Source organism: Labrus mixtus, chromosome 18 (assembly GCF_963584025.1).
Source record: "Labrus mixtus chromosome 18, fLabMix1.1, whole genome shotgun sequence".
Classification (NCBI taxonomy): Eukaryota; Metazoa; Chordata; class Actinopteri; order Labriformes; family Labridae; genus Labrus; species Labrus mixtus.
The window spans coordinates 17,978,054-17,998,401 of NC_083629.1; the positions used below are offsets into that span (position 1 = coordinate 17,978,054).

General features: G+C 39.5%; 2 protein-coding genes across 2 annotated transcripts in view; one reads left to right on the plus strand and one right to left on the minus strand.

Moving 5' to 3' along the window:
- The window catches only part of crip2 (cysteine-rich protein 2), a 517,344-nt gene that overhangs the window by 49,196 nt on the left and 447,800 nt on the right, over positions 1-20,348 (plus strand). The gene's annotated exons all lie outside the window — the stretch shown is intronic.
- Positions 6,421-8,508, minus strand: nkx2.9 (NK2 transcription factor related, locus 9 (Drosophila)). The gene is made up of 2 exons (XM_061063478.1): positions 7,915-8,508; positions 6,421-7,417 (listed from the first exon to the last, which is right to left on the minus strand). Exons 1-2 carry the CDS (start codon positions 8,084-8,086, stop codon positions 6,858-6,860), a joined length of 732 nt encoding a protein of 243 aa, XP_060919461.1. The 5' UTR covers positions 8,087-8,508; the 3' UTR covers positions 6,421-6,857.

Genomic DNA, 20,348 nt, shown 5'->3' on the forward strand with positions numbered 1-20,348 from the left:
AGCTGAACCCGGCTGTACATAAAATAACAAAGTAAATGTTATTATTAAATGTCGTTTTTTCCCCGTTAATGTCTTGCTGGAGGTCTGGTCTTGCAGCACTAGCAGAAAAATAAGAAATCTGTACAGGTTGAGCCGACGTTTCTTTAGGATTTAAAGAAACACAGCGTCTTCTGGTGGCAGACAAAATAATCTTTAATGTTTAGTTTTTTTTTGTTATCCCACTATGACTCTAAATCGTGTTTCTTCATGCATTTTTAAAATAAACCTGTTGAATCTTTAATTAAAAAAAAAAGTAGTTATGTACCCTGAGTGATGCTGTCAAACTGAAACTCTGCTGTGGAGTCAGGTCGTGTTGTGCAGTGACATGCAGATCGCTGACAGTTTGGGAGTCATGTGCAACAGTTTTGTGTTTTACAAGCTTCTTGCTGCAGATTTCACGGCAGCCTGCAGGTAGCAGCAGAATAATCTGCGTTAGAGCTGCATGGAGGAGCACTGGTACAATTAAAAAAAAACCTGCACAACTAAACCCCACACAACCATGTTGCTGTTTTTCAAATGAAGTTTTATGACGCAATTATTATATAGTCACACCTAAATATCACAGCTAAAACAAATTGCTTCGATGATATTTGAACGCATGTCTCTGTACAAGCTAAATCTTGCTTATGCCTTCCTTAATTATACGGAATTTCACGAGAGAGTTTTAATCATCTAAATCAGCACCTTTTTACTGTTCTGGCACACGGCTATTACAGCCAATTAGCGATAATTAGTCCAAATGTTCAGACTAATTCCTCAGAATAATGAGGACACTTTGAAGTGGCGGTGTGAGGCTGCACAGCCTTTGTTATCGAGGCTACAGCTTGTTGTTTATGAACTGATTGGTCAATGATATAATCCATAGGAGGTAGAAAGAGTGCCTGCAAAGAAAACTTAAAAGGAACTAAGTTATTGTTATCATTTCCAATCAAAAAAATTAAAAAATAATATTCTGTTATCAAACCGGAATTTACTGTAAATATTATCTTCAGCGTGAACATTTTAATTTTAAACAAGCACAAAGAATAAACATAAGGTAAAAGGATTTAGATGCAAAAATCGGCACACTTTCTACACTCAATGTAATTCAATAACAAATTGTCGATGTAAAGAATTTTGGCAATCCAAAAAATCACAACATTTAGGTTCCACCTTAAATGTCATTAGTTATATTATCTATTACTTAGAAGCCTTGATGGTATCTCTAATTCCCACATTATAAAACAGACAACATTATATTTAATGTCAACACATTTCTACCTCCCGCGGCAGTATTTTGGCTCTCCTCAAGAACTGATTTTATTTGCCAACTCTTCCTGTCTTCAGGTAAGAAGATGAGAGGAGAACGTTTCAAAAATCCTGAAGAGTGCAAAAGGATTCAGTTTCATTCCAGTCAACTCTACATCAGAGAGATGAAAAATAAAAACTAGAGTTGGTAAAGAACGGACTTCTACATTTGACCCTAAAGAGGATACTCGGAGCATGACGTCACACTGACCAGCCACACGTCACTACACAATGCCATCTTTCTGCACCCAATCAGCAACATATAAGAGGGGCATGCAAGGTGGTGCTATCCCAAATGAAGTGCGACCCCTTGTGGCGGCTCAGTTGTTTGCTTCTAGAGAACTTTAAAAAATAATACCATGAGGTCACTTATACAGGTGGTGACAATTAATAGCGTGTGTTAGTGCGCCATCTGGTGGAGAGTGGGATCACTAACAAAAAGGACCTTCTTCCAGGTTTATCTACAGATGTGAAAGATTTCACCCATGGCCAAAAGTTGTCTGAAAAAATATTTTGAAAATGCTGTTGTATGTAGGTGGAAGAATACATTTAGCTGCAGTAAAACAACACAGAGTTTAAATGGCCTGTCAAAGTTAAGGTAGCTATTAATAAAGCAATAGTAAGAAATAAATAATTTCAGAATATTATTGTGCATTACATGCATAGTGATGCATTAATGTGGGCAGCAGGAGCAACTAGGGGTTCAGTGTGTTGCCCAAGAACACATCAGACTGTGGCTGCAGGAGCTGGGGATCGAACTCCCAACCTTCTGGATGAGAGAAGACCAACTTTATCAACTGAGCCACATCCGCCCCCTCTTTCATGTTAAAGGTCATGTCTGTTCTTAATCCAGACAACACCAATGTCGTAAAGTTTTTTCAAGCACTTTGGTCACATGGAACACACTTGTCTAGCATTCGAGATTCTGGACAGGAATCTCGATGACCTGCTCCAAGACAGGGACTGGAAACCACCGCCATTGAATGAATTCAGGCCAAGTGTAACACAGAAATATGAAATGATCAACAAGGCCCTCTCCAAGCAGAAACCGCACACAGCAGCACATGGGAAACTACAACTTTCCCGTCCACAGCTACTTAAGGAAGTGTGAGAAGTTTCTTTGCATCACTGCATCGGTTTTGTTCCTAAAGGTTACAGATTTAGGATTGGGCAATATTTTTAATAAACACACAGAATGAAACATTTTGGAAAAACTAATCTAATTTGCTGTTTATAAATATACTACATATAAGACAAACACATTTGGATGCAGAAATGTACTCCTGCTAGGTCTGCTCTCAGTTAAACCTTTGAGAACATACTTTTCATACTTTAAATTTAAATCCAAAAGTGATGTCATTTTCATTTACAGGCAGCATCAGTGAAGACTGACTGAAAATGTGTTTGTTTAAAAATGAGAGGTGTGCAGCCTGTGTGAGATTTAACACAAGATCATTACTAATGATATAATTTACCCTAACAGATAGTTATATAATTCATAACATTATTCATGTTCTATTTGTCATGCTTTGAATATATCTCACAAGTTAACTTGAGTGTTTATTTTGTTTTAACCCGCGAATTATGAGCATTATTTATTGTTAATCTGTCATGCATCATTTGTTATGGCTTACAAGCTTCACTCACTCAAGACTCTTTGAGTGCACTTTGGATGTTGAATGTGATGTGTGTGTGTGTGTGTGTGTGTGTGTGTGTGTGTGTGTGTGTGTGTGTGTGTGTGTGTGTGTGTGTGTGGTTTGCTGTCATGAGCATCATGTCGTGAGCTGAGTGGGCACCGATGCTTTTTACACAACTGAAGTTCCGAACGGATAAATACATTTATTTGAATTTAATTGAATTATATAGGGCACAAAGTTGTAACTCAGATTGCCTTCATTTAATGACACCTAAATATTTACAGTACAGTTCATCAAGTATAGAGGGGAATCATAGAATATGCATCAAAGCAGGAGAGGAAGCTGTGATTTTTTTTTTAAGTAATTTTTTGGGCCACTTTGGCAGAAGAGAGACAAGAAATGTTGGAAGGATAGAGTGAGGGATGACATGCTGCAAAGGGTTAGATTCAAGGTTGAACCCACGGCCGCTACGACAAGGACTGTAGCCTCCACACAGGGGGTGCACGACATAACCGCTAGGCCATCTGGCACCCTGGAAGCAGAGAGATTTGAAGCTAGAGGTATTGATATCTTCCCTGAAGTGTTGCTTTGAAGTTCTCTTTTTTAATTCTGTTTTGATAGTTCACAATGATTTCCAATAATGAATAACCACTGTCTGCAGAGTGAACGGCTGGTCAACATCATGAAAAAAGGGGATTTTGTTTAACCACCATTCTTAACTAGCACTTCCAGGGAGTTTGCCCTCTGAAGAGGTCGAATGATAGAACTAAATGGTCATGAGATATCTAAACAAATAAACCAGAAACAAAAAAATACACATTTAATTTTTTGACAAAAAAAAAAGGTGATTCATTTCTGATTTTTGTCTGATGTACTTGTAGATGTTTCAATTGTAACAAAAACTTGGACCTCAACTTTTGATGAAGAAAACCAAAAGAAAAATCACTGATTAGTTAAACTGTTCAAAAAAGTATTTGCACAGATATTTAAACCTTTACTGTGGGTTTGACACAAAACGCATGTGAGTGGTTGCAGCACAACAGTTTTGTAAATGCCTCATTGTGGAAAAAGTGAACCTGGTGATGGACTTCTAAATACTCGGGACTCTTACATATTTAAATCTGAATTAAAAAAATTAAGAAAATTTCATTGGGACAACCAAACAACAGTTACTTTCCGTGTCAAAAATCTGTCATTTTGACTCAATGTGCTTTGATTGCTCCGTCACACACTAATCCATCGTCAGCCTCAGCATCACTGAGCTGCCACAGAAATCCAAACCTTCATATTATGTCATCAATAAGGTTTTATTCTGAGTCATTAAAGTCAACATATCTGAAACAAAAGAAGAAGAATTATCCAGAACTTCAGTCTACAATCACAAACAGGCCGAGGGGACCAAAGATTGTGATGAGAGAGAATTTCTAAAAGTCAGAATATATCTGGTAAAGCTAAAGGTGGTTAGAGGTTATTTCAGGGTTTTTTTGTATTGTAGGAAAGTGTGGCTTTTTGGTTGCATTTGTTAATATTAATTGGATCCACACACATTCAGATCTCCAAGATAAACAATAAATCACACCTTAGTCTCACCTCATCATAACAAGTCTACAAAAAGCCTATAGAGTGTTGCATCAACAAACAAAAGAAAGTAATGCAGATGCAATAGTTCAACAAACATTGAACTAAAATAATTATAATTAAACATTTCTCTTTCATTTAGATAACCTCTTTCAAGTATTCTGCATCAAGTGTTTATATTCAAAAGAAAAGTTTTAACTTCTTCTTATTTTCTGTTTTCCAAAAGACTTTGAACAGGCAGAAACTGAACTTTAAAAACCGACTAAATGCTAAAGTGGCCAGTTTATTAAAACGCACACTATGATAATTAGTCAATCTATCGCCTATTACTTTAATATTTTAGACAAATAATGTATAATGTTTCTAAATAGAGAAAAATATATACAATTCTGTTCAGTAAAAAAGTTAAAGGATCATTTTTGAAAATCAAGTGTTTGAAACAAGAGATCATATGAAATGTTACTTGTGACAAGTAAACCAAACTCCTCCTGTGGCCTGGTTTATGGACCTTATAACTCTCCTAACAGGGGCCCCGGGGCCCAGGGAGACCATGCAGTGAGTAAAACTAAAGGATGGGCCGGCTAATACCAGCCCATCCTTTTCAGACAATTCCTGTGAGCAACTTAAAAAACCAATGGCAACCTCTAAAAGCCTGTCTTTGTCACCCTTAAACCCCAAGATGCTCTAAAACACCATTGTGCAGTTAAAGCTCATAAATTTGTCGCAGGGGCTGATTAAACATCACGGGAATTGAAACACTAAAGATTTTGTCTCGGTCCCCTTTTGGATGCAGGACAATGGTGCATTCAGGGGGAGACATGCAGACAAAAAGGGTGTTTAAGGGGAGATGCAGCGAGCTGAGGGGTCCGGACAGTCCCCTCCATATGTGATACAAGGTGGCCCCGGCGCGGGGGACAAAGGGCCAGGTGACAGGGACGATGGGCTGCAGGGTCACAGGACGAGCAAACAACATTACAGGGGGCGTGGAAGCAGAGGACCCCCTCTCGGCACTGATGAAATACTGACATGATTTTTAACACTGAAGCACATTTTTATGATAGTTAAATGAGGAAGGAAATTAGGGAAATATACGCATACTATGGGAATAATGGGATTAGATCAACTTCACAATATCTATCCCTTTTACTTTAATCTTTTTAAAAGCTCAATTACACTGTGAAATCTGTTCTTTCATGCCAAAGATCATCAATATAAGCACTTGTTATTCTGACACATTGCTGGCTATTGAGAGCATCATCCTTCCTAACTGAACCTGTTCGGTTATCCTGTAAAATGTTCCAGATAAGAGCTCTAAATTCTGCTCGTTGCAACCTTACAAATGATTAAAATCTACAGTACACAAACCATGATTTCAAACAAAGCTGGAGTGTAGTTCTGTTCCTGTTTCTTCAGAATGACAAAAGTCAATTGAATAAAAGCGAAAGCAGCCCAGACAACCACAGGGTGCCATAGTGAGAGAGGCTGTAATGTTTACTGGCTATTCTCATGCTTAACCAAATCCAGGCCTTTCAGAGGAGATGTTTGCTCAGCTTTTCGGTGCATAATTAGTTTTTTAACATCAGAAAAGCCTCGAGGCCTCTGTCTCGACCTGCTACATATTTCAGATTCTTCTAATTAGATATATTTCAGAGGACAAATTGTGTCTTTGAAACGACTAAGAATAATTAAAGCCTATGTGCATTAAAATAACGTTTATACTTTCTTTTTTTTTTAAGACGTAAGAAAAACCTGCAGAGACACCTCTTCAACATGTGTTTGAGGATCTTTTTGTTTGTTTTGCAGGAATGGATGCAGATAATTCCTCTTCTGGAGCTTAAGTTGACAAAATAAGCAAATTACACAATCAAATGTATCATCCAAAATATGAGAAACCTTTTATTAATAATTATGTTCACAAAAAAGAAACATTTTTAAACAGTTAAAACCTTCAAAGAAAGTCTCCGTAAAGACAACAAATAACAATATTCATCCTTCAGACATTCAGGCTTTGCTGCTACCTCTTCTATCTCAGCCTAAATTCTACTGTAACTCTTTCACAAAATATTTTTTAATACAAATATTATGTTTAAAAATACATTATCTCAATAGATAATTCAACATCGACAGGCTACACAAGTTAGCCCAACCATATAATCAGCATCTGCAAAATCAGTCACAAACACAGCAAAAATATTTCAAAAAATAAAATGTGCAAAATATCCTTCGTTCTATGAAAATCTAAATGTTTATGTTGCTGAAACATCCAGAAAACATTTGATGTCAATCTAAGTGAGTTTGTGCATGGACTCGAGGCCTTCACTTGTAGGAATTAAAGTGGACCGAGTCGCTCCAAAGGTCTCTCCAGGCGAGTCTGGGGGCTGAGGCGGAGGGAAAGTGCTGCTGGTACCGGGGAGGCAGATGGACGGGGTTCGGGTGCTGCAGATGCGGGTAGGCTAAGGGGAAATGAACCGCGTGTGAAGGAGCTAAACAGCCGGGTTTCTCAGTGTCCAGTAAGCAGGTGGGGAAAGGTTTCCCATCTCGAACCAGGATCGGAACCACGACGCGGCGCAGCAGCGGAGGAGGCTGCGGGATTTCCAGGTCCTCGGCCCGGCCTCTCTTCATCTTGTAGCGGTGGTTCTGGAACCAGATCTTGATCTGGGTCGGGGTCAGGCCGAGGAGCCGGGCCAGCTGCTCCCTTTCCGGGCCGGACAGGTAACGCTGCTGCCGAAAGCGCCGTTCCAGCTCCAGAGTCTGCGCCTTGGAGAACAGGACCCGACGCTTCTTGCTCTTCTTACTCTTGTCCCGGTCCGAGTCCGGGGACGAATCTTCGGGCTTGGTGGAATCCGGAGAGGCCTCGAGACTGCCTTCATCTGAGGCTGCAGAAATAAAAGATGGAGGTTAGGAGAAATTCATATAGAAATAATCTGATAGGTGCGAGTTATTTTGTCTCTCTTCCCTTCTTTCAAAGAAAGGATGTTATGTTATTTCTGTCCATCTATATGTTTATATCTATCTAATATCGACGTCTCTCTCTGTATCTGTCTGTGTTTACAGCCATCACTTCTAAATAAAGCTTCCAAAAGTTAAATACAAAGCTTAATCTATTTGTATTTGTTAATTAATTGGATAATTCGTATCTGCGTAATTCTCATTTGTCTATGTTCAAACTTTTTTATGCTGCTGTCTCAGTCAGGACCCCCTTCTAGGGAAAAAACGTGTTTCAAAGGAAATATTCCTGGTAAGATAAAGGTTTAAAAAAGTTTACATCATTTTGTAATAAAGCTACGAAATCTATATAACGAAAGTCTTTATAGCAGAGTGATTGGAGATAGCTTCATCACGTTGCATTTAACAAATCATCATGTATACTCACACATGCAAGGGCTCCGGTCGCAGCAGTCCATCCAGGAGGTGTAGGGAGAGCTGGCGGAGCACGAGGAGGAGGAGGTGTAGACCGGGGAGGACCGCGGCGCTGCCTCCATCTCCAGCTCCGGCAGGTCCAGGATGCTCCGGACGGAAAAGCTGAACTTGGACGGTGCAGCCATCGCGATCCGCGTGCGTAAAATCCGGGTTTGTTTGGCGTGAAACAGAAACAAAACAAGCAAACTCTCAAAGTAAATCTATCCAAAGAGGAGGAAAAACATCCACTTTACGCGCAGTCCAAACAGTGATGTGTGCCCTCAGTGTTTACACAAACAGCACTCCAAACACAACGCTGCTGCGCTTATAAAGCCTCCTCCTCCGCTGAGCACCTGAAAGGATGGAGTGCTGTCACCCAATGATGGTAGGTGAGGAGAGAGAGAGAGAGACCCTCAGAGCGTCAACAAAGAGCGAAGGAAACACTCGTCATCATTACAGATTCGTCCCGTATCGTCAGACCGGGAACAGATAATGGTGATTGTTGGAGCTGAATCACGTCTTGGGTGGCAACTGACAACAGAGCCCGTCCCATCATCATCACCCCCTCCACCCCCCCTCCTCCTCCTCCTCCTCGAGCCCAAACAACGTGTCACACATTTGCATACAAAGTGAGCAATTAGCGTGATGCCACAGTGAGTTTGTTTAACTAATACGTCCATTAGAGGCACATTAATTGCAGGCGTGAGAAGTTTTGACGTTTATGGATGCTGAGGACTCACAATCAGCATCAGCATTTCCTCCTTTGACGTCTTTAAGGAATGTGCAACAGGAAAGTCCTTCTTTGACTTCTCTGGGGGATTTATGATATTTTACTGCACGAATCTGTCATGAAGGAAATCATTTTTATTTTTTTTCACCTGTCTGGATACTAAAAGATTCCATAACAGATTTTTAAAATGACTATATGTCAGGAAGAGAAAGATCAAATCTTTATTTTTGGAGTTTTCCGGGTGATTTGAGGATATTTGACTTCAAGACAAGTTTGAAAATGTTAAACGTCAAATTTAAGAGTTTAAAATGAATTCTTACAAACGTTATAGTATTTATCAGCATTTTTTTTAATGCGTATGCAGAAAACTTTAACTCCTCCTGTGAGCACCGATAATACAAGTAGGCCTACTAAAATGTCAGATGGATACACGTGAGATTATTGACAGACAAAGTTGTACTGACACAAATCCATTGAGGAATTACAAATGTAATTCTGAAATTCTTGCACAGTGTATTTTTTTTAATAGCAAGATGCGCATGAATGTTCAAAAGGGGCTTGAATTGTTCTTATGTGATTGTTGTACTTGTAAATACTTGTTTGCGTAATAAACACTTGTTCCTCAACACACTCAGCTCTGTTCAGCCTCTGACAAATCGTAGCAGTGACTAATGACTACTGACAGGATATTATTGATTGGCAATTAAGATGAATTATTGATCGTTCACCATGCTTTACGCACAGAAGATAAAGGGGCTTGGAATATACTATGTATGTATTTTTATCCATTTATTTTCACATGTCTGGATATTCAGTGGTATTAAATCTAACGCCTACAGGTTGATGTCTGTTTGTGTCTCCTCTCATATAAAACACATTAAATGCAAAGCGTGAATCCAGCCTTCTGTGGGGGTTATTTGATATTGATACCAGCCCTCATCCACTTCAGCGGGGTGCATGAGGCCGGGCGCAGAGTGCTGCTGCAGAACTTTCCTCCCTTGCGTCCTGGGTGGTCGGACGACAGCGAACACAAATACATGCCAACCAGAGGAGGGGAACAAAAGGGGAAAATGTAGCCCCGCGTCCGAGACCCGTTGGAAGCATTTGTTCCAGTCAAGATTTTGCATTTGTTCAGTCCCGCAATAATGCCTGATTGACGCCCAGGCACAATGTGCTTTAAGTTTGCAGGATAAATCCGAGCTTGTTCCGTGTTGTCATGGTTTTCAATGGAGCTGAATGGGATCTGGGACACTATCTACTGCTCCGTCTACTGCCGCCAACTCTATAGTCCTAGGCAATATTACATCTGTGATTCAGGATGAATTAAAGTCCATTTAGATTCACAGAGTTCAACAAATCACTGACCTGTTGTAGTAGCACAAACATACTCCAAAAGAAATCAGCCTTTAAGTCCCACTTTCAACCAATGTAAAAACCGTTTTACGCACGTTACGCACTAGATTTTGTTCTTGGATATCAAACACTAACGAATACATTTGCAGTCACCAAAGTTTTACAGCACAGACTTCCTCTTTGAACATCGTGTCTGTGTGCCCACGAGCCTCTCAGCGGTGCACAAACAGCAGAGGATTACAGTAGTGCGGGTTTGCTGGAGTGGATAGTTTGCAGAGGCCACTCCACTGGAGAGCAAAAACACGCAAAGGCAAAGAGAAGTCATGTCCAAAGAGCGGGAATTTCTCTGTCCACAATGAGCCAGAGGACACTTAATCTATTTAACACCCTACAGGCTTCAGCCGGAGAGGATCCTCTGGAGCCCCCAAGAGCTCTCCACGGCCAAATATTTACTCTGCTGTCCAGCTCTTCATTCCCAATCCCTTCCTTTTTCTCACATGGATCTGAAACCAGCAGCTCAATGGATCTTATCCCTGAGCTACTGAGGAACCTCAGCGACTATTCTGAAACCTGATTGAACGAAAACCTGCAATCTAACACAATGATGGTCCACTCCAAGGTTAAATTATATTTAAAAAAAAACATTATTATTAAATCACAATTTACTGCAATATGTTTATTTCAGATGGAAGTTTGAGCATTGGTAAACCCTCTCTGAGCTCACTTTCAATCTGAGTCTGTGGATTATTATTGAGAGCATGTTCACACCATTAAATGATTTACAAAATGTTATTTAGCATCTTTAAAAAAAGACAAAAAATATCATTCAACAAAGATTATTTTCAGGCTGTAAATCCTCTTGTTTTAGGAATCCCACACAGAAAGGTTTGTTTATTGAAGAAGTCAGCTAAATAACCAAACATATCCAAGTGTGCATTCATTCTGTTAATGTCAAGATCATAAAGTCTGACAAATTAATACAGATAAAAAAAATAAAAAAAAGCAACAGAAGTGAGAGAATTGGTCTTTGGAATAGTATAAGTGGTATTATAGGACTTTAGATGATTGGCACAATTATTGACAAACTGACCTTTGAGAAACACTATGAAGCACTTTTTAAGATGACACATGAACATCTGTTTGGTCTCACAATAGTGTATTGTTTTCACATCAATAAAACCCTGATACATGTATTTTATATTTAATCTGTGCAGTCTTCTCCCCTTGTTCTTCCCATGGTTTGGTTACCTATCTTTTAAACCCAAAAATGCTCTTAACCAAATTGTATAGTGGGCCAGCAAGCTTATGTGAGCCATGAACAACCTAACCCGTCTGATCTTCATTCTTCACACCTGCAGTGTAAGATGAGCTCTATTCTCCATGACGAGCTTCTTTGCTCTGGCTGTTGCTTTGTTTCTTCTAACGGGAGAACAAAACACTTCAGAAACACTTCAGTAGCTGCAGCTGAAGAAATACTTTACAAAGCTAGGACAACATAATGCACTTTAACTATGGAAGGATATTTTACTCTTTTTGAGTGAGTGTTTTTAAGAGCACTGTCTCATGACTTTATTTAATCGATGATGTTTGTTTTTCATGTATTTTGTCTGGACGTGCCTTGAACTGTGAAGTAGTCTGGACTATAAATGTACCTTCTTGGGTCTAATCAAGACGTTGGACCTTGGAAAATCCGACAATCCAGAGGGAGGGGTGACTCCCTGGGACTGCTTTACATTGACGATAAAAATAAGAACTCCCATGAATCCACACATGAAATCATCAAACTACATACAAATGTTGCAGTGTAGCACATTTCAGACGAATACACATTATATTAGATATCTTTTCAAATGTGTTTTTTTTTTTTTTGGCCTACACACTTGCCTTTGTTGGATAGTGCAGAAAACAGACACTTCAGATATGGAAACTACCAAAAGTCCAATAAAGTGCAAGAAAATGTTGTTTGTCATTTTCAACCAATAGAACTGACATCAGAATGTAAATGAAAATCTATAATTACAACAGTCCAGCTGTGAAGATGTGAACTGTGAATATCTTCATCACTTGACCTCATGCACAATGGCTGCACTTTGTCACTTGTTACTTTTGTAGTCTAGTCCTAAGCTCTGTGTGTTTGGGATCACATCGTAATCTTGTCGTTTTCTGATCTCAGAATGACTGAGTATCTATTACCCACAATACCCCCTCTGTTTCTCCTCAGAGCAGTGTGATGCTCCAGCAGCTGCACCTGCTGCTGGTGTCCTCTCCCTTCTCCTGTCCTGTACGTACCATTAGCATGTGGAAGAGGGGCTGCCGAGAATAAAGACTTGGCAGCTACATCTCTCTCTCTCTCTCTCTCTCTCAGTCTCTCTCTCTCAGTCTCTCTTTCTCTGTCTCTCTCTCTCTCTCTCAGTCTCTCTCTCCGTCTCTCAGTCTCTCTCAGTCTCTCTCTCTCTCCGTTACTTTCTCTCTCAGTCTCTCTCTCTGTCTCTCTCTCTCAGTCTCTCTCTGTCTCTCTCTCTCAGTCTCTCTCTCCGTCTCTCAGTCTCTCTTTCTCTCTCTCCGTCTCTCAGTCTCTCTCTCTCTCTCCGCAGTAAAATGTGCTCTTGCTCGATCTCGAGGCAGCTGTGTGTGAAGTCAGGTTTGTTTGTTTGGTTCTTTCAGACACAATAGGGTATTTACAAATTGGATTTCTCCCATTTGGAACTCGATATCAATGAAAAGGATGTTTAGTTGAACTTTACTTGAGCACAAGTACTGATTAAGAGCAAAAGCACTTAAAACAACATAGCTCACGGTACTAAAAGCTAACACATATATTCTCTTAAATAGGACTTTGGAGATTCTAGGCAAACACGTCCATAGTTTTTAAAAAAGCCAGAAGCTCAGCTATGATGTTGATTTTTCTGATTCTGTATTTCTGTATACAATCGAAGGCTTTCTCCGAGTCCACAAAACACATATAGACAGAAAAAGAAAGCTACCATGCTCCCCCCTGAAGCCCCGCAAGGCTTCAGAGTTGGTACACTGTTCAACTGCCAGGGCGTATTCTTCATTGTCTTTTTGTATCCGAATTCTGACAATCGACTGGAGCCTCTTTTCCAGCACTCCCTCGAGGCTGAGTGATGGGATACCCCAATAGTTGGAGCACATCCTCCAGCCCCCCTTTTTGAAAAGGGGAACAGTCTGCAATTTCTCACTGTTTGGATCATCAGGTCTCTACCGCTGCTGAAAACAGCCGGAGCCAAGCCCTCATTCCCCTCTTGACTTCTCTGACGGTTTTCCATGATTTCTTTGAGGCCAGCTGAAAGTACTTCTTCATAGCCACCTAAACTCCTCCATCCAAATTTTGCTTCCCCACCCACTGAAGCCATGGCCTTCCTAGCCAGCCTGTTCCTGTCTGCTGCTTCCATGTACTCCTGAGCTAACCAAGCCCCAAAACAACTCCTTCACTGCTGGTGTCCACCAATAGGTTCTTAAGTTGCCGCCACAACAGCCAACATTGGCAAAATGATGCATCACCATGGATAAATTCAACAAAACAGCAAACAGCCATGGGCTTATGAGTATCCATGCACCTGTCCCTGAACTCCATGTATTTTTAAATATTAAATATAACACATTTAAAATGTTTTAACTGAAGAGAGAACATTAAGAAACATGAATAGACTTGAACAACAAATGTTCCAACTGAGTTCTGTGAATGTACCATGATGAATCACAGAAAGATCTCAGATCCTTTACCTGAACTTCACTAAAAAGTATCGATCGATTCATTAATGTGTTTAATTATCAAAAGGTGGAGTCAGTAGCATTGTTCGTTGCAGCTTGTAAAGACATTTAACCGCCGGTGTTTGGCACCTGCCTGTCCAACAGAAAGCAGGTCAATGCTGCATCTGCGGGTTAAAGGCCAACACAACATTCACCCTAGTTTTGAAACAAGCTTTATCCGCTGAGCGTTTCACCTCACTACGATAATATTTTAATTCAATTTCCACTACGTCCGTCCAATCGCTGAATTGTATCAACTCCTAAACTTACCTGTGCGCTGTCATTGGCTGGGTGAAACCAATTCCCTACCCAGAAACGCCCCGAGTCAAACAAAACAACACATCAAAATCCAGGCAGAGGACGGGGTCTCTGAAGAAACAGTCACCACCACACACGTTTGGAGGTTCATAAGTGACGATGGAGTGACATTACTTTTGTATGAGTCTATATTTTATTTTGTTAGGAGAAAGCTTCTGACTGTCTTTAAACAGGGGAACAAAACTTACATCACTTTGTACTGTAGACCTATCTGCTGTGTAGTTTGAATTTTAATATTTACACTAACATTAAAATGTATGTTATTATAAATTTGAGCTTTCAAAGTGATAGTTACTACTTAATTTATCAAACAGCTGTAGGGTCTTGAATGTGAAATATTTGCCTGTGAAATGCAGTGGACTGAACGTACACAGTCGTACAAAATGACAAACTGAATCTAACTTTAAAACTTCAATTCAATTTCACATTCAGAAAGCGACTTGATATCAAGATTAATGAAACACTGCTTACTTTTGAGTTGTTTGCACACCTGCCATGTGCCAGCCCTGTGGACACAATTTGCATTGTGGGTAATGTAGGCGTCAAGTTGGTGCCTTTACAAACACATCTATGAAAAGGGAAACAAAGCTGTGAGACATCAATTCAGGACTGGTGCTTGATTATCATATATTTAGAATCCAGTCACATGTATAAAGGAAACACATGTAAAGACAGCAGTATATAAGCTTAAAACGATCAGCATTGTTTAGATACAAAATATTAATAATGGAAAATTTTGAGTTCCAGACTTGATCAGACACAACTTCAGCAAACGGTCTATCTGTATAAAACACGACATCATGTTTTTATCATTAAAACGCTTTGAGGTAAGGAATCATTTCTTTACTTACATAAGAACCGGATGTAGAAGATCTGCAGCTGCTGATGACTTCCTTCTACTTTTTTTATTCAACAACGTTGGTGAAAAGACTGCAAAAACATATTTTACTCTCATTAATCATGTAATGATCTTAAACTAAATTCACATTTGTTTTAAATTGTGCTGAATCATCCTTATTGGTAGAGTTTATTATCTTGAGGAAAGTAGGACGTTTTTTCTTTAACATTTATTTCTCTCACCTCCACAAGAATTTATGCCATAACGTTGCGTGGAGATTTGATGAATTGTCGTTTATCAAATTAGTGGTTCTTCTTCCTCTTTCAGTCTTGTTTCTGTAGGAAAAGGGGACAGAGGTGACTCATTTTGATCAGTGAGGCAAGAAATGTAATAAAGTTTTTTTTGACTCAACAACAGAAAACAAAACATATATAACTTCTAAACACAGAACACAGCTGAGGACCCTGAACTGTCCCTGTTACCTCTGACTTGTAGGCCTTGTGTGGTACTTGGTTGCCCTCTGCAGGAAACACATTCAAACTGACGGACTCTTCGTGGGGACCCTCCTACAAATCTTTTGGAAGGAGTGCATTGTCCACAGGGTCGCCTAGATCTACACCAATGTAAAGTTCTTCACAGGAGTTTGAAGGAAAAGTGTCAGTAATCAGGAAAGTTTGACTACAGTATCAAAAATACATTTTTCACTTACTTACAGAAATCCTTGGTACTCTTCTATAGGCTGGTGGTTTGTTGGGACTGCTTTAACTCCTTCTGTAGGGACTTGGGTTGGGAACCGGAGGGTCACCAGTTCAAGTCCCAGTCCCAATAAGGAATTGGACTGGTTGCTTCCATAGTTCCATAGGCTCCCCAACTGCATGAGGCGCCGGTCCCTGTGCAGCCCCCTCACTCTGAGTCCTGTTTGTGCATTCAGGCCTATATGTGTGTGTGTGTGTGTGTAGCATGTCTCATTATAACTATTGGAACAAATAAAATGAAATAAACACACAAACTTGTTCAATTAAATCTAAAAACTAAAAAAAAAGAAGATGATTACTCGTGTATTTATGTGAAAGCAGGAGGTGCTAATACTCCAGTTGATAGTAATGCTATACATTTTTTTCATTAATAGATGAACTGTTTCTGCAGATTAACAGGAAACCACAAGAAATGTCCATCAAAAAATACTAAGAGCTGAAAGAAACTTCTTTATTCTGCTTCATTCAAGATGTCCAAACATCTTCTAAGAACTAAAACGTACTAAAACTTTTTTAAAGCAAAAAAAAAAACCCCATTACATGTGTTCACTTAGAAATAATCAAAACAGTCAGAATAGCTGCATATTAAATGTCACTCAATTTCCAATATGTATTGTATTAATTTATAACTTGCCTACGAATTTTGTGAGTTCCTACTCAGATGTTTGGAAGTGAGAATACTGGAGGAATGAAGTGAAATAAAAAGTTGTTAAATTGTATTATTATGAAATGTCAATATTTGAGGAAAAGTAGGTCATATTTGTAACTGAGTGCAAGGACTTTGTTATATCCCACCAGTGAATACCTCTACGAAAATACTGAAAGTTCTGCAAAGTATTCGTACTAAATGTCCACCAGATGGCGCCACTGTATCTTGTAACAAACAGCTTTGTGTTCTTCCAGAGCAGCTCAGTGACCCTGTGAGGACAGAACGAGCAACAGGGACACAGAGACTGAAGACAATCTAAACTTTTTCTGTTGTATTAGCTACAACATAAAGAGAACAATGGATAGGTTTTATAACAAATATCAGGTTAATATATCGTTCAACAAGTACTGAACGCCCCCCCCCCCCCCCCCCCCCCCCCTTCTTTATAAGCACTCACCTCATTGAACCTGAGCCAGCTGCCAAAATCTGCTGCTTCAGATTCCGCCAACGTGAGACTTGTCTTTAAAGTTGGTGATGAAATGCTTCAACCTCACCTCGAGCCATATGCATGCCGGGAGAGTCACCGCGAAGCATGCTGGTCGGATTTAGAAGGCCTGCTCGAGAAATACTGCAAAACACGCGAGCTGCAATGGATGAAAGAAAAACGAATGAAACGTTATTGTAACTTCTATAAATCTCAGCTAGAACTGGTTTATTTTCCGTGCAGGCTCCTCGTCGGCTAATCAAATAACACAAATATCAGAGCGCGTGTTCAGTGTTGTTTGTTTATGGTGATATTGAACTGTGTGCACGCGGTAATCTAATAACATTGTGTAGCTATCTGACGCTCGTGCGCCTAAATCTGACTAATTGCAGGAATGTGTGCGCGCGCTTTGTGCGGGGATCTGAATGGATGAGGAAATCCAACATGAGTCCAGTCCAGGTATGACTCAACGGCTCCTCAGCGGTGTGGTCTGCATCAACAGCCCATTTGCACTTCTCTGCACAAAGGAAACGCCGCGTAAAAAAAGGCGCTCTAAAAAGGTACAACTCCACTTTTAAGTGTCCTTGGTCCAGGACAAAGAGCGCTCCAAATTGGGACGGAATGAAATATGTAATACTAACGTGTGCCAGGTGCCAGACGAACAGATGTCAAAGTGATGAATGCGTAAAAGTGTCGTAAATATTGTTGCTTTGTGTCCCTCTCCGCTCAAACCCGGGCCTGGCCTCTGAAACACGGCTACATACGTCGTTAACCCGCGTTCGTCCTCATTAAGGCCGCACTAAAGTTACCAGGCCATTTTAACCTGGGATAAGTGCTAACCTGCAAAAAGACTTTAATGGTGTCACTGACTTTTGGCCAGCAGAGGTTAGAGGCATCCGTGTGTGATATTCTATGATGCATTTCACCCTAAAAAAAGCAGCACATAAACGCCGTGTTATTTTATCTGATTTGGATTAAACAGCTGCTTTGAATGGTGGTGCCTTCAAGGAACAAGTATCTGGGCCTCGTTTCTAAATGCAGCACACACACACACACATATAGGCTACACACATTATCTCCGGGTATGTGTGTTTGCAATTGCAGATGTCAGTCAGTTCGGGGACAGTGAGTATGAGATGACAGGCCTCCATCTCTCTGTGAAACATGAAATCACTCCACCATCCCCAGAACAAACCATTAGAGGGGACTTTGATTTCCCGCAGGAGCTCACTGGGAATAGTTAAACTGGAACTGGGAGCTTTTCCTCCTCTCCATCACCAATTCTCTGCTGCTTTTCTGCTTGGCTCTTCCTCATCCGTGTATCGCAGATCATATGAAACCTGTTCAGCACTCCTTCGTTTTTTTTTTTGTTTCGGACCACAAAGAGGACTCATTTGACGGATTACTGTCAGAGCTTGTTATCGTTCTTTGTTGTAGAAGAAGAGTTACAGTTGCGCCCCAGCACTGATACACACGTACAGTCATGTAGCTGATGATGTCACGATGCAAGAAATTTAACGCACATGGATGTGATTATGATTCAAACAAATCTGCATCTGCGCTGCTGTGCGCCGTGTAATGATAACTGCTGCACATTAATAATAATAATAATTATTATAGTAATAATAATAATAATGATAATAAATATGTGACTATCGTTTTTTTCTACATCAAATTGACTACAGCTCAATTCCCCGCTTTTTTTGTTTTTAGAATTTCTTGTATAATCTTCCCCTGCATCCAAAGTGTTACATGTCATAGTTTTAACTAAGAAACATTTTTGTTGAGAGTCGTAGTAGTCTTTTTTTCAGGTTCAAGTTTTATCGTTTTAACTGATGCAGCTATGAACTGATTAGTTTGACTAGTTATGTCTACTTTTTGCGCATTTGTGGAGGGAATTCCGCGGGTCTGAGATGTGAATACTTCTCACCTGTGTACATTTCTTGATCTCCTGAACTTAAACGAAGCCTTTTGCATTTCTGTCATGTTTTGTCTGTCTCTCTCGTCAACCGGAAAGTGTAGATCTGATCTGTTAAGTTAGCCCAAACTCTTTCGAAGAAAAAAAAGGAAGAATATTAATGAGCTGGAGCTCAGAAGTCGCAGTCCTATCGGAGTGTGTGGTGACACCTTTAGATGGTGGAGGACTAATGGAGGAGTCCTGCTCAACATCATCACTTACAGAGAATAAATGAAGGTGACAGGTGCTGAATGGAAATCCGAGTCATAACAATAAATCTAAGAATATTATCAGGGCGGTTTGAAGTTGTGATAGTGACTCATATATAAATAAATATAAAAGCAAGTATGACTTTATTTGAATACACATATAACTACATTTGACGATGAATGACATTACCCTTATTACACAAATAAAACTATATTTTATATGTAAATTAATTTGCGTATTTTTTTAAGCGACATGAACAGCTATGTTAGACAATACATGTGACTAAACCTGCAAAATTATATTTGAGCATATATTAATTGTATGTTGCTTATAAATGAAATGTGCCTATATTCAACTAAATCTATATCAAAATGATAATTTGCTTACATTTTTACTGTATTTGAAATTAAACTTTATTTGACTTTGTACGATCTTTAATTAAACGACATTTACATTTCTTTGTTCTACGTTTCCCTCAATATTTATTTGAAACGTTCCTTCTAAACCTGTGCAGCTCTTTCACTTAGATACCACTCACACTGTGTATATATTCTTTATTTAATTCGATTGTTTTGCTCGTATTTTATCGTCTTTCTTCATGTATTTGATGCTGACTTTGTAAGGCTTGTGTTGTTGTTGCTTTTTTATATATTTGTGTTTTTATATTTTCACATACATGATGCACCTTGTGTTTACTTTTTTTTGCACTTATACGCCAACAAAGCCCTTATATATGAAGCCCTTCTTTGCAATGGTTCAAAATGTATATTTCGATTCCATTCGTGTAGGGGTTAAATTATTTTAGTTTGAAAACAGGATGTAGGTGATGAGAAGTCGTTTTTTATCGTTTGATATTTGCATATATTTAGGGAAGATAGCTACAGCTGACGATTGATTAAAAAACGGATCCTTTGTTTGTTTTTGATCACTTTTTCATTTGAAGCGGTATCATCATCTCCAGAGGTGTAATAGTGTCGAAGTGTTGAATTAAAGACACTATGTCCTTAAATCTTTTTTTTTTTTTTTTTTTCAAATCAGTTTGAATGAAAATCTTGAACAAGCCGCAGCTCTTTGATTTGATGTAATAAGCCCCAGCCTTGCTGACAGGTCATTTGTTTTGATTTCCAAAGCTGCTCTGCATCCCTCTAATTGTGAGAGAATAAAAAAGATGCTCATGTCTTCACTTGTTGATGATGTGGAAATTAAAAATCAAAGTCGTCTGTGTTGTTTTGCTCACACCTGATGGAGATAGCTGCGGTGGGAGAGGCTCCGTGATTTGCATGTAAACAAAGTTGTTTGGAACTTTTTGGCAGAAAGAAAAAAAGGAATTGCTGTCTGATTTA